Source organism: Macrobrachium nipponense, chromosome 20 (assembly GCF_015104395.2).
Source record: "Macrobrachium nipponense isolate FS-2020 chromosome 20, ASM1510439v2, whole genome shotgun sequence".
Taxonomy (NCBI): Eukaryota; Metazoa; Arthropoda; class Malacostraca; order Decapoda; family Palaemonidae; genus Macrobrachium; species Macrobrachium nipponense.
The window spans coordinates 65058592-65081340 of NC_061089.1; the positions used below are offsets into that span (position 1 = coordinate 65058592).

Genomic DNA, 22749 nt, shown 5'->3' on the forward strand with positions numbered 1-22749 from the left:
TACATGTAACGTATGTTGCTTTTACATTCTGGTGCTTATAAGTTGTTCTTGTTTGTTATTATTCTAATATTTTTATGTTGTCGTCAGTTTACATAGATAGAATTATTTCCTTCACTTCCATAATTTTGTGTTAAGCTATCCTTTTTTGAATTGTATACTACACTTACGTTACTTAGATTAGTTGCCTGACCTTATAATTTTCATGGGTCATATAGACACGTCTATGTGTCATGAAATTTTACCAGTCAGTCTCTTCACTATTGATAATAGTGATAATAGTGCAATTTTGTTATTAAAAATAATTACAGGCATGCATCTATCGTTTGAATTGATATTTTATCAAGAATTTTATCACTTAGCAGCTCCCTACTTTTAAAAAGAAAGAGATTTGTTCAGGTAGGGACAACATCCAATGCATTCGCTGCCTGCACTCTAATTATTGTGTTGTTCGGAGGAAGAGAGGCGGTTATTGTTCCAAATCTCCAGAATGTCGTTTGAGACATGGGCACTTTGGAGCCAACTGTGGATTTATCATTATTTCAATGAATTATTCATTTGCTTTACCTTTATAAACAATAAGTCTTTTAATATGGCATTCTTCACTTTCAAATTTCCAGATCTAAACTAAGAAAAACTCTTATTTATCCATAAGTCATTGAATAACCACTTATGTAGCCAAGAGACAGTTACTTTTTAAAGAACCTACATCATTTTCATAGGCGAGGATCTCATCTCTAGGAAAGAACCACGCATTTATTGCAGTCCTTTGCTCAGGAGTTACTGACCAGACATTGTTTGTCTCTCTCATATCCATGCTTCTTTTTATTTCATCATTATTCTTTTGGATAGTCTGTATGCACATTCTATTTGCTTTGACAATGATACGCAGAAGGAAGTAATTTTTCTTTTTGTTTATTTCTAGCATACACAATATATTGGGACAAGTATTTGTTCCAGCTTGCTAGTCCCTGTTCCCTGCACACAGTTTTGCAATTATTCATCTCTTTCAAGGTGAGTAGACATGATTCACTAAAGTTATATAAGCTTGCAGTAATTTTTTCTAATTTAGCATGCAATGTTCTCAGACATCCTCTTTTCATCCAGATCGAGGTGTAGTTTGTCAGTTTTCTCACATATATTTTGAATTTGTTTGCATTCAACAATACAACCTTCAAGTTATTATCTAAATGTTTAATTTGTAACTGCACGTCCTGCTAAAAGTTATTCCTAAATGTGGATATAGTCCAGGTTTAAAAAGTACTCCCTGTGATACATTCAAAAGTTTCATCTATATATTAACCCTCAGGCTCTCTCTATAATCAGTGTCAGAATGTTGAGTATATTCTTATTTTCATTAAATTTTTTAATCAGTAGATGAAACCTACTCATATGGAACAAGCCCACAGGGCCATTGACTTGAAATTCAAGCTTCCAAAGAAATGTTGATTTCAGCCTTCCACCAGAGACCTCACATTGCGGCAGTAACTGATCATGATAAGAGCCAGTGAATTTTTCATTGGCCTCAGGGAGGCCCAAACTCATGACATCTGACTGGCATGCCAAGACACTAACCAATATACCAGCGACCAGTAGAAGTGAGGTAACGTTAGTTCAGTGCTATTCTTGGTCGAAGGTGACAAGAGACCGGCAAACGTGGCTAAGGGGTCCTGTACATTATTTTATTTTCATTAAGCATTAGTATTGCCAAACTCTCACCCTTTCAAGGAATTCTGGTCTTGCAGTGTCCCTTCTAACTCCAACAACACTGTTTTATGCCTTTTACTTTTCTATACCTTTTTGTCTGATTATCAGTTTTCATTTATCATCACAATCCTTTTGGATGAACAAAATGAAATCTAGTTAACCTAGACTCAGTGGTCTTATTAAAATCATTCTTAATAATAATGACTTAATACCAATTTTCATATAGAAAACAATAGTCAGCAGCAAACACAATAAGTTTTTACTTGCTACAGAGAAAAAAGTTTGGTCTTTGATTTATTGTGGCCAGTGATATTTTGTACAGCCATCTATAATTATTCTAATATTGTCTATCATTAACCATGCCTTATCCATAAAGGCCTTCAGCACTCATAAAATACTTACTGATCACTTCCTAGATAAAACTGGGAATAAGTTCAATGTCAGTAATTGAAACACCAGAAAAACATTTAACAGATTTAATTACAATTTTAATTTTACAAACAGTTACATTTTTTATATACAACACAAATTTTAGTTCTACTGGGCATGGAATGCCTTAACAAGCTAAAAATTTTGGGATTGTAACCCTCTAAATTTGCTGCTGCACCCTTAAAATTACACACATCAAATAAGGTTTCTGTTGGACTACTCCAGAATATGTTCTTTCGTGGCCCAGTGAGATCCAAGGTATTTAGCTGCAACACACCAAAGTGGAACTTCCTTCCTGTAGTGTGAACCACTTGCAGGGTAAGTGGAGTCTCTAAATCACCACTTGCAATCTGGCAAAAAATACACATATCTCTTCACTCAATAAATCTTAACTGAGAAATACAGTACATATTACAACAAAAGGAGCACTGTCTCAATCCTAGATATGTAGCAATGCAATTGCACCAAAAGATATGACTTAAATTCAAAATTAAAATTTACACATGTCATACATGTCCCTAATATGCTGCACTTTGTTATAATCTTATGACAAAGAAAGCCATTTTTCAAGAATTTCAATAAAAAGTATAAATCCTGAAATATTTAGTTAAATTCTCTACCTGCCTAATGTTCATTTTTATGAATAAAGTTCTCAAATAAATGAAACTCCTGTAAAACTTAATTAGCTTCACTAGAAATTATTACAATTATGACAATCTTCAATAGCCACCTGCAATTTGATCTTTAATCTAGGTACTACTGTCAATGATAAAAACAAACATTAACTGAAAAATAAAAAAAAATAAAAACCCCACAGTGGGGTATGAAAGTTCAGCTGACCCCTAAATCATCTCTCAACCTTCACACATGAAAGCTTCTTGGATGGCACCAATATTGATGTCTGCCACATTCACATAATCTCCAGGCCCTTAATAAAGAGGATGAAACACCAACTGTCCTTTTTAACAATTCCTGTATCATTAAAAAATATCCATCCTCTCAATTCAGGATTCCATTCTTATCACTTTGCTTAGTACCTATCAGATTCTGAAAGAAGTAGAACAGTTCTGAAGATTATTACACCCTGCTCTGCTTCTAAGTGACTATGTGATACACTGGTGACCAGATACCTTGGAATCTGAACTGGGTTGGTGGAAGATTCAAGTTCTGCTACTAGTTAGATGGGTACCCCAAGATTCTCCTCTAGTGCTATACAGTATATCAAAGTTCAATCCTTCATTGGATAGAAGGACACCATGAATCTGGGTTGTGTGGGAATCCAATACATGTGCATTGAGCTTGCTCTCAGTACGTGTATACTTGGCTTTCAGCACTCTGAATCTATTTTGAATATCATTCATGAAGGTGTCATCTTTCCCCATGCACCAAAGGAGAACATTCTTTCATTAAAGTAGTACTGTAGGCATGGGCACTTTCCCCTCCAATTTTAGACTGAAAGTTCTAAAGACTATCTAGTTTTCTGCTATGCTATTCCATCATTATATGTACCCTAAATGATGATCTCATTATTTCTTTGGAATAAGCACTCCTCTGGCTGCAAACAATTAAGTACTTTCAGAATGCTACTTCATTTTCAGTTACTCTCTACCTTCACTTTCCCTGACACCTCCAATTTTCCTTCTTTCAGTGAATGAATTAATCACTTCCTTTGTTGTCAAGATAATTCATACTTCATCTATACATATCTTTTTTCCTTCAGGTGGAGTATATACAAGCATGCCATCATCTCTAAATCTATTTAAAAAAAAAAAAAGCTATTCCCTCCCTTTCCCTTCTTGATCCTTCTCTAAAATATCCACAAACACTTGTGTTATCCAAATTATATGATACAATTTGTGATATTGCTACTCCCACACCAAGTACACAAAACATGTACCCGTTTATTAATGTCTTTCTATAGATTAGTGCCAATAGGAAAAAGAATCTCATCAGACAAGACTGCAGTGGTACCTAACCACCTTCTGAAAGATGGATAATACAAATGATGGAAAATACAAATAGTGTATAATGAAATATGGACTTCTAAGTCCGACAATACTGTAATGGGAATTAAGCAAACAGAACCAAGTCAAGTCACTTGAGAACTACCAGTGAAGCAAACAGAACCAAGTCAAGTCATCACAGAATTACCAATGAAGCAAACACAGAACCAAGTCAAGTCATCACAGAATTACCAATGAAGCAAACACAGAACCAAGTCAAGTCACCTGAGAATTACCAATCTCCAAAGAATGAATGTGGGATATGTGGACTAACACAGGGAGAGAGAGAGAGAGAGAGAGAGAGAGAGAGAGAGAGAGAGAGAGAGAGAGAGAGAGAGAGAGAGAGAGAGTAATACTAAGTTTGGGGTTACTGATTAGATCAAATGGACTTTCATGAAATCCTGTCATGAGAATAATCACAGGAAGTGGCAAACCAAATATAGTAAAGCAATATCTTATTCAGACCAATGTCAGAGCAAAGCTTTCAGAACTGGAATACAGATAAGTACCTAGACTGACAAACTGGAAACATATTGCATAATATTTTTTACAAGATGATGTTGTAAGTACTTAAACAAATCAACTTACTATTAACCTAAGTTAAGGAAAGAGTGTGTTTGACTGTTAAAACATGGGACTCTCCCTAACTGATAAACAAGTCTAATCCATCAATAATTAGTGTTCAGCTTGTTTCAGTACTAGTAAGCATATGCAAACATATGTAATGATAAGAAACCTGCAATTCTTATGGACACAGAAATACTTATGAGAATGGAGCCTAAGAATATAATGTGTTCCGAATAATTTTTTGGAATGCAAAAGTTTTATGATGAATCTTTGAATGGTTTAACAGTAAACAATTATTGCATAATGGCATTTTTATACCGTTCAAATCTACATCAGTCACACTAATACCTATAAATGAAATTACATAACACTTTTCAGAGTTGATAAATTTATATCAATGTCATTCGTACTGACCAAGGTTGAGGATGGTAATAATAAAATAGCACACTGGAAAATCAAACAGAAAAAAAAGGGTAACTGCTAATTAAAAAAAAACAGTACCTGAAGTGAATGAAAAAAAAAGACACTCAAAGACAAAATGACATGTGCTTGAATGAAATGCCTGAAAAAGAAGATTACCTACCTTAAGTGATGATTTTGCATAGGCAGCAGCATGTCCAAAAGCTTGCATGAGTGTTAGTCCACAAAAATTGTCATCATCATGTGGTGGTCTTGGCATGTTCAAATGAATAAAGAGGGTGTGGGGGTAGAGAGTACTCGTGGCCAAACCTACAATCAAAACAAATAAAATTAAAACCATTTCACTTGCAATGGAGTAAATGTACAATGATCAAAGAAAAGGTAAGAGTACCTCAAAAAATTTACATTAAAAAATGGTTCATTTCAGTAACTACTTTACCTATCAATATGTTAAAAGAAATTCTTCATATACAGTACAGTACTTTTGATATACAGTATCTAAATTTACCTAAACATTTCAATAATGCAACTCAAATATGTTAATACCATACAAGCAGATGCTCGCTGTCGATCGCATTTGCTAGTTCCCATACCCATACCTGTATCATACCCATATCTGAACCCACACCCATATCTGTAAGAGCAAATAATAAAAAGCCAGTGATTTCTAATGTACTCTCATGATCATTAATGTTACTGATTTATCCATATTAACACTGGAATACAAATTGAGCAGCCCCCTTCACTTACCTTCATCACCTTTTACCTTACTTGTGATCTGATTTGTTTGGTCTCTTCACACCTATTTGTCCAACTTCTCTACTGCTCCAATTTGCATCTTTCATACAGATACGTATAAGGCACTACCATGAGGTTACAACTCAAAACACTTTGGTTCGCTCATACTAACTTATTTGGGAAAACTCTCTATCGCAAGTGTATATATAATATTCTAATGGGTCCACAATAATAAAAAATGTTGCGAGTCCGTATATAATTTTTAAAACTCTTTACAAAAAGCTTTTGAACCCTTCCCTGGGTTCATCTTCAGTCCAAATGAACTATTAGGTAGACCAGGTACTGAGGAGAATTTAAAAAAACAAACAAGAGTCGTTGAAAATTGTTGATTCTGGTCGTTAGCTCGTTTATTGACCAGGTAATATAGAAAGAGGGCAGTTAACTCCAACTAGATGATTTCCTCTCCCCTATCAATCCTTCTGGCTGCAACAATGCAATTACAGCCTGAAGGATCGATAGGGGAGAGGAAATCACCTAGTTGGAGTTAACTGCCCTCTTTCTTCATCACCTGGTCCATAAACGAGCTAACGACCGTTGTCAACAATCTTCAATGACTCGTTTGTTTTTTAAATTCTCCTCAGTACCTGGTGTACCTAATCGTTCATTTTGACTGAAGATGAACCCAGGGAAGGGTTCACAAGCTTTTTGTAAAGTTTTAAAAATTATACACGGACTGGCAACACTTTTTATTATTGTGGACCCCTTAGAATAAAACTAATTTATTTATCATAACAATAAAGGATCGAACGCTAACAGATCACAGAAAATCCTATATGCATAGTTTATAAAAACTGTTAATCATTTCCATGGCAAATGTTGAAGGAGATTTTCAGTTGCTTCACCATCATAATTATAGTCATAGTTCCCCTTTACGGGGTAAAACATGAGGTAAGTCCTATGCACTTTCTGCCATAACTGCTATGTAATTCAAGTACTTATTTACATATGTTTTTTGTGCTACGTCCAAAGGTTTAACGCCATGCCTCTTATTCCCTTTGGGCTAGGGAACAAGCTGATATAAGACCAGCTTAAACTACTCTGACAATGAATTTTTTCCATTATTTTTCTTATTACCTTCCTACTTTATCTCAGCCTGTTTTCCAGTCTTAGTACGACCCTTCTCTGAGCAACTTTTTTTATTTGCAAAAAGATCTTCTCCATCAGTCAAGAAACTTAGCACTTTGAAGTCCCATCTCTTCAAAATCTTCATTTTCTTTGTTAATGTCCACATCACTGCTGTGTACAAAGTACCGCCTTATAAAAATGTAACAGATTACTGCTTCATTCATTAATTATTTAATTGGCACAGCTATTACAAAGTAATCCAGTAATCCATTTCCATATTATCCAGGCTATTGCTACTTACTGTATTTTTATCTTACCTCCCTTCAATATGAGCTTAAAAATTCAGTATATCACCAGCTTAATTGCTTCCATTAGGCCTTTATATATAATTCATGCACTGAAAATCCCTAAACCTATTTACATTTTGCCACCCTGAATCTCTCATGTACCAATACTATATTCAGCATAAAATACATTCACTCATACATCTTTCTTACAAAAATAACATTTCTAATTGTACTTTTCCTTTTGCTTCATTTCCTAACAGAAGCCTAGCTTTGCTAAGCCAATTTTCAAGTCTTCCATCTCCAGTTTACTCTTTTTCATCTTTTGAACATTTCCTCACCTTTAATTCTGCTGTTAACATCAGATCATCTACATAAAGACACTCCTCAGGCCCCACCATCAACAATCTTTGTACCTTCCTCCACTGTAGTGAATGGATACTTTACTTGTTAATTGTAAATTTTTTTTTCAAATTCTTCAGATATACAAACCAGTGACTGCATAATATGTAATGTATTGTGACATAATACCATAACTCTCAAAGTCTCTCTGTTACTCTCTGTTTTCTGTAATACACATTCACTTGCTTACTTTGGTATTCAGTCTCATTTCCTCTGGGAATTCTCTTCCTTTTACCACTTTACTTCTCCAGCATTTATGCCACAAAATTACTGTCAGTTCCAATAATTCCATCTCTTCATTCTAGGCAACTCATCAATGACTCTCTCGAGCATCTTTCAGCAAGTTGTTTTTCTTATTTGTTATTCCTGATGATCCTGAAGCATACGCTTCTTTCACCTTTCCAGAGGTTCTTTTTTGCTTCTTCAAACAACACAATTTCTATTGGCCCCTATCATGCAATTTTCTTCTAGCTAATAACCATTCTTTTCATTTAGTACTCAATACTACCTCAGTTTCTCCATTTGTCATTCATTTTATTTATAATTTCTCTAGTCTGATCACTTACAAACACTGGCGTATATCTTTATCATCTCTCCTCATGCAGTTTCATAAGAAAATCTCATTTCAAACTTTAATTTCTCTATTTTCATCTTTCATAAAGCAAATATTTTTCTAATGAAGCTTTGCCAAGGATAAGTTAAGAGTACACAGACACCATACAATAAAAATATGAATCACTGATGTCCTAAACAGAGTTTACAGCACTAAATCCTAAAGCAACATGGCTTAAACAAGAACAATTCCTGCACAAAAGGAACATAAACAATAATGAGCTGTGAAAAATGCAAAAGCAAAAATACATTCATCCCATGTAGTTATTTTAGTACAAAAACAAGTTCTTGTCAAAGCACTAAAGCTACAAAAACATACATGAATCAAACATTAAGAGAGAATAACACAACACATATACATCTCCTTTTATTGAAACTCTATTAAGGATTAAGTGCAATGAAAGATAAGACTAGGATCCTCACTAGAAGGCAATTCACATCAATTTTTGTCCTTTTATGTACACTTAAGTAATTAAATTCAAGTATCACTCATATACCTAATGGTTTTCAACAAAGTAATGAATACAGTACGGTACTTACAATCATATTGCTCGCGCTGTATTTCACAAGTGGTTTGCAAATGAAGGAATGGAGAAAAAGGATAAATGGTAGGTAGAATTTCACCCTCAGTTGCATGAATTTCTTCTTCTTCAGCTACCGGTGATAAAGGTTTAGAAGCGATCAACAGCGCATATGCCTTATACTTCATCTGAATCAACTGACCTGAAACAAAACAAAATTAAGATGCAACAATGGTACCTGTTTGAGGAAATAAAAAGTACATATATTTCCTATATTTGGAATTAAAAAGTATATACTGTATACATACCCATACATAATTCATATGTGACCTCCTGTTGCAGTTTAAAAAATTTTAAAGCAAACATTTTTGCAAGGAATATCACTCAAATCCTTCTTTTTGTTCATTAACATTCTGGGAATTCATTCAAAATGAGACAATAGTATTCCAAAAAATGCTCACAGAAAATAGGAGTATATGCAGCAAAACGCATCAGTCCAAGCTTAAGATGGGTAACAGTAATACTAAATTCATAGACTAGTGAAGGAATGGTTAGTTTTTCAATGCCATTACCAGTTTGTTTCAATTAGTATTAGAAGAATGGTCAGTAAAAAATTAGAAAATGATAACCTGCATCTGACTATTAGTATCTTCAAAATGAAATAAGTCACTAACCTGAATGCTCTAAGGAGACTTGACTCTTGGTGTTTGCCATCAAATGCTTGTTAGCTGATCCAGGAGATAGCTGGTCCAGCAGAAGCAGGAGTTTGTAGGTCATCTGCTTGCTGTACAATGATGCAAAGAAATTAGTTGAAATACAAAATTACCTGGAATAGCTTCCATTTTACAACTTTTCAAATACCAATGTAACACCCGCATCACCGATTCAATAACAAACATATTTACAAAAATTATATTAATTTACCAGCACATAAGGTCAAAATTCCAAGGAAATAAATCCAATATTTACACTTTACACACTGTGCACAAAATCCAAAAATGTGAATCTTTCTTCTTTCATTTAAAACTCATATTTTACCCATACTTTAATATTAGATTTACATCCAACTATGAGCAGAAATATTCTGAAAACTAGCAAAGCTGTGGTTCTCACTATGTGAGACTTCCCTTCACCAACACAAGTTCTTTGTTTCATGTTGCTCCACTGCAAACTTTGTCACTACATATATTATCTGGCAGGAATATTTAGTGAGTTATGACACCTTTGCTGGCTAAAGGCTTTTGAAGGTTCTAATCAATGTGCTCATGATAATAATTATCTCCTATCTGCTGACAACAACATGCCCTAAGACGAAAGCATCCCTACAAAAATTACTGACATGCCACAAGTACAATTCAGCAAAAGTTGACTGGCACCTCCTGCAATAACAACCTATGGAAGACGTTTTTGCTTTAAAGGAAAAAAAATTAATTTGGCCTTTTAAGCCCAAAGTACCATTTTTCTCTGCCAAAATATACTGGTACCTCTGGGTAAACCTCATATGGGAATGGTTGAGGAGTGCTGAATATCCTTCAATTCTAGCCTGAAGATTCATATCCCCTTGTCATGATTAAACAGTGGGTCAACTGCAGTGCACTTGGGCCCTTACAAAAGTTCACTAAGAATGTATGCCAATAGAAAAAGGGTCTGCAAATAATTTTTGCTGAGGCTACCATTTATAACTAGTGTTAATGTCAGTTCTCTGGATAACAACACTTTGGTGATCAAAAGTCTCATGGAGAACTGAGTATAAGAATACAACTCCCATTTCTTCTACTGGTGCAACAGCATGTCTTTGCCATTGTCTAATACAGGAACAGTGATTACAACACTGAAATATGGAATATTGCAGTTTGCATTGGCCACTAAGAAATCCAATACTGATGCTGTCATCCTTCATACTAGTCATCAACTCCCTGGATACAGAGACCATTCTGTATGAAAGACCTGAATGCCCCTGCTTAAGTTATCAGTATTCACAATAACAATCCTCTTGCCTTTCATGAACCTCAGAATAATTTTGATCTCTTCCCAATGGTCTATATAGTATCCTTGGTAACATTCTGAGAAGACCCTGGATTATCAAGTACCCTACTGTACTAAATTGTTCATTTACAAGCATATGCAGTAAATTAAGTGAGTAATTCCAGCACTTATTTACAAGATAACAGAGATGATACAAAAGAGGGGTAATTTCTGCTAAAAATTTTATATCATTACAGTTATCTCAACCTAGCCTAGCTATGTATCATCTCGCTAACTTTTCAAAAGTACAGAAATTATCTGATTTATACAACATAATTCCTACTTGGCAGCTCACTCATATATTAAATAACTAGTTAAAAACATTATTTCCATCAAATCTAATTCCAGGTATTAGTATCAGGGTATGGTATCTTCTTTTGATTAGTTCAGTATGCATGCCTTATAAAAATTTTCATAAATCTGATCATCCATTGCATTTATATATTCCTAGACTATATCATCCACTTTGTATCATTAGATATGCATTTAGTCCAAACAGTCTTGTCTTTTCTTTCATGTGTTAGTCTAAAAACAAAGAAAACAAAATCTCCAGTGGTAACCAAATTATGGAATGATCTCCCTAGCCTAGTACTAAATCTTGAAACTTTTGATGTTCAAACTGAGTAAAAAAAGCCTTTTCATTCTTATTCCAGCTTGTATTACTTATCTGCCTTTTTTTGGTATTTCAATTACGTACAGTTGGACCACTTAGAATTGCAGCATTCAGCTTTTCTAACTAGGATTGCAACTAGGCTACTACAAACAATAATATAATTAAGTAAATTATAAGAGATCAAAGAATGTAACATGAAATAGATACAAAAATACCAGCAAATTATTTGCATAGGAGCTCCAAATTTCCCTGAGTACTGAGGGAAAAATCAAGTTATTGACTATTTTCTTGCTTTTCTTTTAGTCTCCAGCTTCCCTGCAGCAACTGTTTTTAAAGCAACATCATTGCTATTATTTTATATTTTGACACAAAAACACAACACAAGCGAGGGTAATACAAAAAAGGATGGTACCATTTACAGAAAGCCTTTCAAAGTTGTAGAGCAAACAGTACCAAAGGTTCTTTACAGCAACTCTTCAAAAATCAGCTTCATTACTATGAGACTTTCACTTTATATTGGTCTCCCCTCAGTCTCTTCCCACTTAGCTGTCCAACTTCTTCAACTATACCCTGCTCCAACTTTCAATAAGTAATGGAGAACAAATCCTTAGGGCATGATAGCCTGGGAGTGTTTAAAAATGAGACGCACTTCAACTCCTTTATAACAAACAAACAAAAAATACAGAAATGAGTAATCATAAACTATGTCCATTAATCATCTGAGATTCTAATGATGTCAAATAATGTCAATTAAAATGCTATCCCCTGAGATTCCTATGACACCATCCATCAAAAATAAAAACTCAACCATATATACTTTGACATAATAACAGAAATATACATATACTATACAGCTGGAAGGAAACCTATAATACTTCTCATTGTGCAAAAATCATTAAGTAATCCCAATTATCTTTTAAACACTTATTACAAGAAAGCAAAGAAATTAATCTGACTGTATATAGTTTTTTACATTTTTTTATCACCAATATAAAGTACAATTATTTGACTTCAAAACTTTCTTTCTTTCTTGAAAAACAAATTTACAGCATACTATTATTCTTCTTGAGAAACAAATGTACAGCATATCATTAAATAAAATTATCTCTGACCTTATACATGAACAGCAACTAGAATAGTCTGTGTTTACCAAAAATACTAAATGGTAATCAGATGACAGCAATTAGTAAGACAGTCCACCAACAAAGGCCAAATGAAAATTTGATTTGCCATAATGAGAGAATCAACACAGGGGTACTATGTGCATTACCTTATATCCGGTTAAAATATAACACAATATAACCTACATCACTTAAAAAAGAAACTAAGAGTGCACAGAAATATCAAAAGCTTTAAGGTTGAAAGAAAATGAGGGAAGATGCCTGCTAATTGCTTTCTAAAACAATCCATATAGCAACCTGCCAGTCATTCAGATGAAATTGTTTTTCTTGACAGTTCAGACTTAAGACATATTAATTGCAATTATTACATCTAAAAATATAAACACTACACAGGAGAATGAATGACTTTCCACACTTACTTCTTCCTGCCTACAGGTGAACCCCACTCTCTTGGAAAATTCCATCCTGGTCGGTTTACTACATCATCTATTCTTGGTAGTAACTCCTGATGGGAATCCATTAGACGTGACTGAAGAATAACCCTGGAATCAGTAAGTAAGTATTCTATGAGTCCATTCTAACAATTGGGGTTATTTGGCCTCTACAAAATCTCATCTCCTATTAGAGATATACGGCAATTTATACAACCTAAAGCATTCAGTATTTCTAAAAACACAAACCTCTAAATTATTTCCATGATCCAAGTATACTAACCCAAATACCTATACCTTAGTAAGGTGATAAGACTGTCAAACAGAGTGCTAGATAGCTGTTGAACTCAGCAGCGCAGTAGTTAGATGATAAGAAAGATCTTCCCTGCTATAAAATGAGCACACCTACTTTCTGATAGATTACTATGTAGGAAACACAAAAGGGAAATACCAATATACAAAATATTATATGGATTGTGAATTATACAAGAACCAGATAAAATGAGCACACAAAACTAGTAAAGGAGGCAGTTTTTACTTTAACTGGTATTTGCATATAAGTGGGCTTGTTACCCCAACATACAGGTCCCTTGCAAAAACCCATCATGAAAAGATTATTCTACAAGCCCTGAGACTTTCATGATAGAATAACTGTACAATAAACAAAATCAACTTCAAGGAACACCAGTTTCAAGTTAATAAAGATGAATGAAATAAAAAAAAATTACTAATTAGCAATCAATAGATACCTGCATCAGTTTAATGAAGTCAAAAGTGAAAGTCTTGAGGGTATGACAGGGAGACTTCTATAGAAAAGAAGATCTAACTTTTCATCTAAGCACAGATTCACTTAACTCATTGGCCATTTAGCACCATGTCTGTCATACTTTATCATCCATAGAGCAATACATAAAACCAAGAATGATTGTGATACATACGAACAAATCAAAGCAAATGTCAATTCTAATAGCATTTATACACCATAACCAAATTCAAGTATATAGAAGTATTTCTAAACATCATATCTATGGTAACAGTTCCAATATGGTTAATACCACTCGAGTATTATTGTTTTTGTATGAAAAAAAGCCTTTGCTTCTGCTGCTTGTGGGAAACCTTCAAGCCTCTATCTTATTTTTATTCAATATTCTAATCATCTATCCAAACATGAATTATGGTACACTATTTATCTACAGTTCTTAAGTTGGTCATTGATCCTCTCTGCAGCTGCATAATACACTTACTCCTGTATTTTTGAATCTTCTTCTTCTGAATTATCTCTAATCCGACCAACTATCCTCTGGGGAAGTGCTGGATGCACGACACTGTTGGTCAAATGCTGTGCTTGAGTCATCCCTCCTGGTGGTGAGAAGTATTCGTGGAAAACATAACATGGTCTCTTATTTAGCTCCAATTCTTCCTCAGTTACAGGGGGTGGTGGTGGGAATTCAACTCTAAAATAGAAAATACTATCAGTATGGAGTGTTAAAATGCTTCTTTTCAAAAGTTATATTACATCTCATTCAGTACAAATTTATTTGAAACACAGCAATTTTTGTTACTGCCATGTACCACAAATACATTAAAAAAAAAAAAAAAAAAATTCTATCTATCAGCACTTTCCAGTGAGTCAGTAATTTCATCTTTTTATAGGTCATTAAATACTAATACAATTCTCCATGAATTTAGTCTCAATTAATTCATTCATTAAGTCTGACAAACCTTATAAAATCCTACCATAAATCTATAATATCCTTTAAAAATCACTTGCTAATACCAAGTTTTATTTTGAGTAGATTTTGAATAATTTCTTTTATTAGCTACTCAAGTGAATTACACAGCACAACTAAAAATACCAATCCCAAATTGGCAAATATTAGTGACTGAATCTGCATCCGCAACACAACCTACTGCAAAACCCAATCAGCAATCAATTATACTTACACTCTATTGAAAGCAGGAGTAAGGATATCCTTTGGGTCATAAACTTTTATTCCCTTTGCAGCTAATACTTCAGCAGCTCCAGAAGAAGGTATCCTTCTTTGGTTCTTAAGATGCCACTGAAATCTGAATCCACGTCCAATGTGCTGTGCCAAACATACTGCTGTTGTCCTCATGGTGAAATGACAAGCTGGAAATAGGAAGAGAACAGGGATATACAATCTGTAAAATAAAGAAGACGCTAAACCCATAGTTGTACATTCACAGTCACAGTATCTTGTACAATCAGGATCTCGATAAATCCATAAGGATAATTTCCTCATTATGATAACTTTTACAATAAGGAGTTAAGGACTAAAATAGATAGTTTCTTTATGACAACTTTTACAAAGAAGAGTTAAGGACTAAAATAGATCGTTTTTATTATAAAAAATTCATAAAAGAACACAACTGACATAGTATATACCAAGAAAATTATTTACTGACAAATGGCTCAAATGAATAAAAAAATAACCTATGATATTCACAATTCACACAAAAAAATTTACTCTCAACCTCTTCCTAAATTCTTTAAAACATCAAAACTATACCAGAAGTACGAGCACTTGAACCCTTGACTGTACTCTTGAAAAAAAACAACTATTGCAACTACCACAATGTGAACTACATACATTTTTGCAAAAGAAAGGATGCTGCTCAAGAACTAGATAACAGAAAAATCTTATATCATGTTTCTGTCTAAAGTTTGTCTATTAAGTTTCTGAAGTGAAATGAATAAATGGCATTATACTCTCATCACCATAATAAAATTTACCAATCCCACATAGGGTAGGATACTAAATATATTTTGGAGGTGACCTATCAAAAGCTCTTACTCCACTGTAATTGTTGCATCGTGGTTCCATCAGTCTATAGTCCACCATGTTTCTACCTATAAGGCAGTTACACTTATTGTGGTATACATTGTAGCTCAGGGTCTCTTTATTACTTCCATTTCATTCTGTTTATTATAATGTAGCCTAGGCTACATCATAATACACAATTTACTTAGATGAGGGAAATCTTAATTGGATGAGGAATCCCAGCACCAAAACACCTCAACATTCTCTTTACTCAATCTTTATTCTACAATATTCCAGACAACTGTCACCTTCAGGTTCTCTAAAAATGAGAAACTAACACATTTATGCCTCAAAAAACAGAAAATGATATGTAGGTAATCAACACACTGACAATGATAAAAACTAATTTATATTAAAATCATTTCCAGCTGAGGGCACAGTTATCTATATATATTCCATAAAAAATTAAATTAAACATGTATAATTTTTGCTTTTACTGGGTGCCATTTAATATCAGTGCTGTTTGATCTTTAACTGTTTCCCTGACCTCTTCAGGTCCTCAAAGAGGTCCTTGGCAAATCTCAGATGGATGGGAATATTGTGCATAAGCTATTTCTTCTTTTATTCCACTAGTTTATGAGAAGTCCCAGTTGGGTTAGGTTTAATAGTATATGCAAACTTTACTATTTCTCTTGGTCAAGTTTCCATGTATTTTCAGACCCAGATTCTTTTCCAAATTGGCAATGGCTATTGAAGGTGGAATATTAATGGTCAAAGTAAAGAAGTAGTTTTATAAGTTTATAAGTGAAATTTTGTTAGAATAGTATGTATATGACCTGATCAGATAGCATCTGGAGACTTAGATTAGGCAAGTTAATTTCAGATTTGGATGTATTCAGGTTTCATTGGTAGGCCTCCATATCCATTTTTTCAGTGCCACTGATACATTTTAGGAAATGTTAAGGGTCCAGGGGGCATGATGGTAGGTAAAGTTGATGTCAGATTATGGAAGCTTAGGTTAGGCTGGGATGTATCCTTACAACCAACAGAGCCACATGTTCAAGCTTTAATCTAGTGCTTTTGAATCTCCTGATGACTGTTAATAAGTACAACAGGCTACTATCAGACAGATTCCCACCAGTCATCAACTGAGAAATTTGCCATCTTCTATTTTTGTTGTTGTTTGACCTATATTTATGTCTTTTGCTCATGTTTACCCTGTGACATTTACTATCTTTTGATTGTTTTTAAGCTACATTCATCCCTGGGGGCTACAGTAAACAAGGCAACAAATTTGCATGTAAACCAGTAGTTTCTAATCTAGATGGCAACAGTAGTAGTCTGCAACTGTCCCCTACACATTTTAATGGATAGACCATACCTACTTTTTCAGCAGAATCTCTTGAGTCATGAGCATAACCTATTTTACCCTCCCAAAAGGTGGTAAAAGTGAAGACTACTACTGTGGCATGGTTCCGGTCAGTTGGACAGTAATATTTACCCCATTTTGCTCATGTTTTAGTTTATGTTTATGTCCTTTGTTTATATACTATTCATAAACACGGAGCCCATTTTGCACATCAATTGATAGCCTACTTACTGAGACAGAGTGCTTCACAGTAGTAGCCTTCAGTTTTACCCTAATGGTGTACTTTCACCATGATAAGAAAAAGGGAATAAAGCTTTGCACCTCATAAACCGTGTAGTCGTGTGCTGCCCGCAACTGTGTTTGTGGAGTGAGCGCTTAGGAAACAGGAACCGCAACGAAGTTCAAGTACAATTTGGAGTGAATTAAGACCAAAACATGTATAATTACAATCAAATAAGCACTGTGGAGTTTCAGTTGTGATGGCAGTAAGGATAAAACCACCAATTGCAAGGTAAAAATGAAATTCAGTTCAAACCATGACCCCGTGAATAAGAAGTTTCATACTTTCACTAATATAGGCAACAAAATGTTGTTTTATTGTGCTGATTACAACTGCAATCTTGAGTAAGATCAATAAACGTTAAATGTATATGCTAACATTGTTCAAATGAGTGCTGAGAAGGCTGGGAAAGATGTTGGATCCTTTGCAGTTATGAACAGCACCTCAAGTCGGTGGATGCCATATAGGATTTAAATACTGCCTTGAAAACATTTTATGAAGACCTCGCATGCCTATTTTAGTTCGCATATCACATTATGTTGACAAAACTAAAATCTTTTGAATGGTATGCTTAAAGATGCAGGGTAAACAACCGCAGACGATCCATCGTCATCGTGCTGACCAGGCCCTATTCACTCAATATCTAATTGGTGAAACAAGAATACAATTACAACTTTAAGTGTACCATTCAAAAGATTGAAGTTTCTTCAACATAATGTGATATATGTAAGCCCCATACGAACTAAAATAAGCATGTGAGCTCTTCGTAAAATATGTTTCAAGACAGTTTTGAAATCCAATATGGCGGCAATCGTGTGGCTGGCCGGTCTAACCACAGACAATCCACCATCTTTCCCAGCCTTCCCAGCACTCTTTTCAACAATGTTAGCATATAAATGTAATGTTTATTGATCTTACACAAGATTGCAGTTGTAATCAGAACAATAAAACAAAATTTTGTTGCCTATATTAGTGAAAGTATGGAACTTTTTATTCCCGGGGTCATGGTTTGAACTGAATTCATTTTTACCTTGTACGTAATCGTTGGTTTTATCCTTACTGCCATCACAACTGAAACTCCACAGTGCTTATTTGATTGTAATTATGCACATTTTGGTCTTAATTCACTCCACACTGCACTTGAACCACGTTGCTGTTCCTGGTTCCTAAGCACTCACTCCGCAAACACAGTTATGAGCAGCAGACGACTACACTCTTTATGAGGTGCAAAGCTTTATTCCCTTAATTGTTTACTTTACTCATTATTTAGTTTAACTTTACTTCAGAATGTTTATTTAATTCATGTTTATTATCCCTTTTTTGCAAACAAATTAACCCCGAAAAATTACAGATATTTCTGAAGTAAGAGCAGAGTACAGCAAAAAGACTCATCCTTGCCAATCTAGTGGAGCTTCACACATACGCCAATGTATTTACAAACTGTTTCCATGAATTCTAGTTGTCAGAGTAATGCAGTAATGATAAAATTGCTGTAATATGTATATATACTACAAGTAGATACTCTAATTTCATTTATTTCCCCGGTTTTGTGTAAGTCTTATACCCAGTTTGGAGGGTAAACACATACCAATTGACAACACTGATAAACAATTGAAGAGCGCAAAATGCTGCAAAGAATGCTGTAGTCCTCTTGAATAAGTACATATAAGTGCTGGTTAGTGGTCGAGTTTACGATTGTTGGGATGAAAGTGCCCCAGCGTCTATGGGTACAAGTGGTGTGCGGATTTAGCACAGGAAATGGGAAGTTTGTTGACACAAGCGACTCCGCAAACATCGAGATGGCGTTAATCTTCAAAATATTTGGAGTTGTAAGTAAAAACTTCGAAAGCGTTTTGGGGTAGTGTGCACTGCGTTGGCCACACTTTTCATTACCCTCTGTTTAAATCTTATAATATGGCCTTAATTTCTAACTTTGAAGAAAATACTTACTTCGAAAGGAGAGTAGAGGCCTTGAGCTCCTGTTACTACCACCAACAACTCATGACTGATGACCATCTCCGGTGTCAGGAAGTGTTAAAGTACTTTTTCGGAGGGTGGCCAAAACCGCGGTAGTCGGTGAGTTGGCCAGTCCACTCGGTTGTTTACCCTACAAATAGGCAGATGTGCTAATTTCACTTATTTCACCGGTTTTGTGTAAGTCTTTCACTTATTTCACCGGTTTTGTGTAAGTCTTATACCCAGTTTGGAGGGTAAACACATACCAATTGACAACACTAATCAACAATTGAAGAGCGCAAAACGCCGCAAAGAATGCCGTAGTCCCCTTAGATAAGTACTGGTTAGAGGTCGGGTTTACGATTGTTGTGATGAAAGTCCCCCAGCATCTATGGGTACAAGTGGTGTGCGGATTTAGCACAGGAAATGGGAAGTTTGTTGACACAAGCGACTCCGCAAACATCGAGATGGCGTCAATCTTCTATACTTTTTTATTCGTAAGTAAAAATTTTGAAAGCGTTTTGGGTTAGCTAATGTGCACTGCGTTGGCCACACTTTTCATTACCCTCTGTTTAAATCTTAAAATATGACTTTAATGTCTAACTTTGTTGAAAATACTTACTTCGAAAGGAGAGTAGAGGTCTTGAGCTCCTGTTATCACCACCAACAACTCAAGACTGATGACCTTCTCCGGTGTCAGGACGTGTTAAAGTACTTTTTCGGAGGGTGGCCAAAACCGCGGTAGTCGGTGAGTTGGTTAGTCCACTCGGTTGTTTACCCTAATTGTATTCTTGTTTCACCAATTAAATATCGAGTGAATAAGGCTGATCCACGCAATGACGATGGATCCACCGCAGTGTTTCCCCCTAAGTAAAAATTTCAAAAGTGTCAAGGAGGTAAGTCTGCGCTGCACATGGCTAGACAAACGTTCATTTACCTCTGTTTAATCTTAAATTACCTATGACATTAATTTGTACTTTGGGAGAAAACTCTTACTAAGCTATTTCGAGAGGAAAGTAGAGGTCTCGAGGTGTTGCTTCCACGACCGATGACTCGTGATTGGTGTCCATCTCCGGTGTCAGGATGTGTTGAAGTACTTTTTCTGGAAGGTGGGTCAACGGGCGGGCAAGACTGACCCACGTAGTCCACTCGGTTGTTTTCCCATACTTAGCCTATGGTTTGGTGGTGTCTTCCGAAAAATTAGCGAGTAGTCCAACGCATTTCTTGCAAAATTTTCATTTGAACTATCATCGATACATCGTAATAAGGATTAAATACCTTACAAAGGTGATTCCTCTCGTTTCCCACGTCTGCCTATAGTATTTTCGGCAGTCGGCAACTTCCACCACAGTGACCGAGTAACCAGCTAGCACAACACAAACGTTCTTCTTCTTCCTGATTTAAGTAATAGTAGTAGGTGGTAGGATTTAACTCTGAAACGGCTCCCCTGTTCGTTTTATTCCTCCTTTATTTTTGTTTAAGTTCAGTGTCTCCGCAATACCATCTATTTTCTATGAATTCCTTACTGCTTTTAATTTCTTCCTTCGATAGATCTGCAAATAGAACGATGTTAGCTATCACATACTCTTTATTTTGTTGATATGGCTGCTATGCGAATCTGCAATTTCTAATGGCACTGTATTTTGAGCAGTAAAGTAAGAAATGTTCTAGTTTTCAGTTATTTCTTCACAGCGCAAATTAACTGATGTTTACTTCATCTTGGTGCTTAGATTTCAGGATCTTCTTGTTATTCAGCTCGATTCTTTACATCCATTATTCGTAGTGTGATAAAATCAATATTTTCTATCTATATACCGACTGCTTTTCGAAACATCTATACTTCTCGGGATCAATTCTTGTGCCATTTAATGAGAAAATTAAACGTCCCTGGAAAAGAAGAGGCTATTCCGCTGAAATTCTCTTCAATAGATTAGAAGCACCGTGAGAAGAAAAGGTTTACGAAAAAAAAGCACCATATGAAATGGAAATTCTTATGTTGAGTGTGACTTCTACTGAGTAAATAGACGAGGTATGCCTCCAAAACCGCATTATTAGGACAAATAACTTGAAGGTTGACCTGGTGCGGTACCTGGTCATGAAATAGTACTCTTCTCAATAATGGAAATACTCATGCAACTATGAATACTACATCTTAATCGCGATTGTAAGGGAGTTAACCTGTGTATCGGTAGAGCCTAACTGAAACGGAAGCATCATGAGATGTAACTGGTCAGAACTGATAACGAAATGAACAGGATGATGCTACAGGTAATATTTAATCGTTAAATACTCCAAAAGAAAAGAAGAGATCCACAAAGCAAATGGAAATGAAAAAGAACTTCAACTGTAAAAAAAAAAAAAAAAAAACAAGTTTATTGAAATAATGAAAAGGTGTTAAAAAATGGTAGACACTTTTAAAACTGATTATTAAAAGTAAAATTCTTGTTAAAAAAATCGCTTGAAGTGCAAAGGAACCTGAAAAGGGTTTAATATGAACAAAAATCCGTTAATAAATTAATGACTACGTTTTGATTGAAAATAAGAATGGAGTGCTAAAAATAGGCAGACAAGGCAATTAGTTCATATCGAACATCAGATGAAGAACTTGGAAGCATACTATGAAAAAGAAAGTCGTGTGAATTGCAAAGGATAATGGTACAATAAAGTGTTGCCATAAAAGTTAGATTATCTGTGAATGAAAATCAGAGGTTACGGTTGTAAAGGAAGTCTGAGAGAAAACACAGAGTGTGGCCAAAAAAAAAAATAGACGAGACACTAAAGGTCCAAACATTATATTTTACCATGGAAACCTGAAGCTACATCTGAGGAAAATATATGTAATGATCACGGAATAAGCAATCAAAGACCATGAGAGGATTGATTGATCGTTAGGTGTGCAAGTTTTATTACTGACTCATTTCAGGGCCTAGAATATGATACCAATTTTCCAGAGGAAAAAGGATTGGAAAACTATGTTGTTCTAAACATAATGTATTCAGAAAATGAAAGATTTGCGAAAGCAAATAGAAAAATTTGATAGACAAACAATGATATTTAAGAATTGTTTACGCCTGGTGGGATGAGGAAATGAGCAGTTTAGTACAAGAAAAAAGTAGTAATTATCTAAGGTTCAATTGCAAGTCTAAACGGGAGTTATGTGTAGGATTATAAAGGAGTGGATAAGGTGGTTGTCAAAAAAAAAAAATTAGAGAGAAACAAAATCACGAAAAAAAAAAGAGGTTATTAGGTTAGCAAGGACTTCATAGATAATCAGACGCTATTCTACTAGCAAGTTAATGTACAGAATTTTAGTGAGCAGTTGGATTTCAGAATAATAGATGCAAATGAAGAGATGTTGTGTCTAAG

At 34.9% G+C, this 22749-nt stretch overlaps 1 protein-coding gene across 1 annotated transcript in view; it reads right to left on the reverse strand.

The window, feature by feature from the left end:
- The window catches only part of LOC135220386 (large ribosomal subunit protein mL37-like), a 28647-nt gene extending 7855 nt beyond the window's left edge, over window positions 1-20792 (reverse strand). The window contains exons 1-8 of the mRNA XM_064257590.1: window positions 20662-20792; window positions 14940-15126; window positions 14240-14449; window positions 12984-13106; window positions 9480-9589; window positions 8825-9007; window positions 5287-5432; window positions 2246-2483 (exon numbers count right to left, since the gene is read on the reverse strand). Of these exons, the coding sequence (XP_064113660.1) occupies window positions 2246-2483; window positions 5287-5432; window positions 8825-9007; window positions 9480-9589; window positions 12984-13106; window positions 14240-14449; window positions 14940-15112 (1183 nt within the window). The 5' untranslated portion in view covers window positions 15113-15126; window positions 20662-20792. The remainder of the gene's footprint in view (window positions 1-2245; window positions 2484-5286; window positions 5433-8824; window positions 9008-9479; window positions 9590-12983; window positions 13107-14239; window positions 14450-14939; window positions 15127-20661) is intronic.
- Window positions 20793-22749: the final 1957 nt, after the last annotated feature.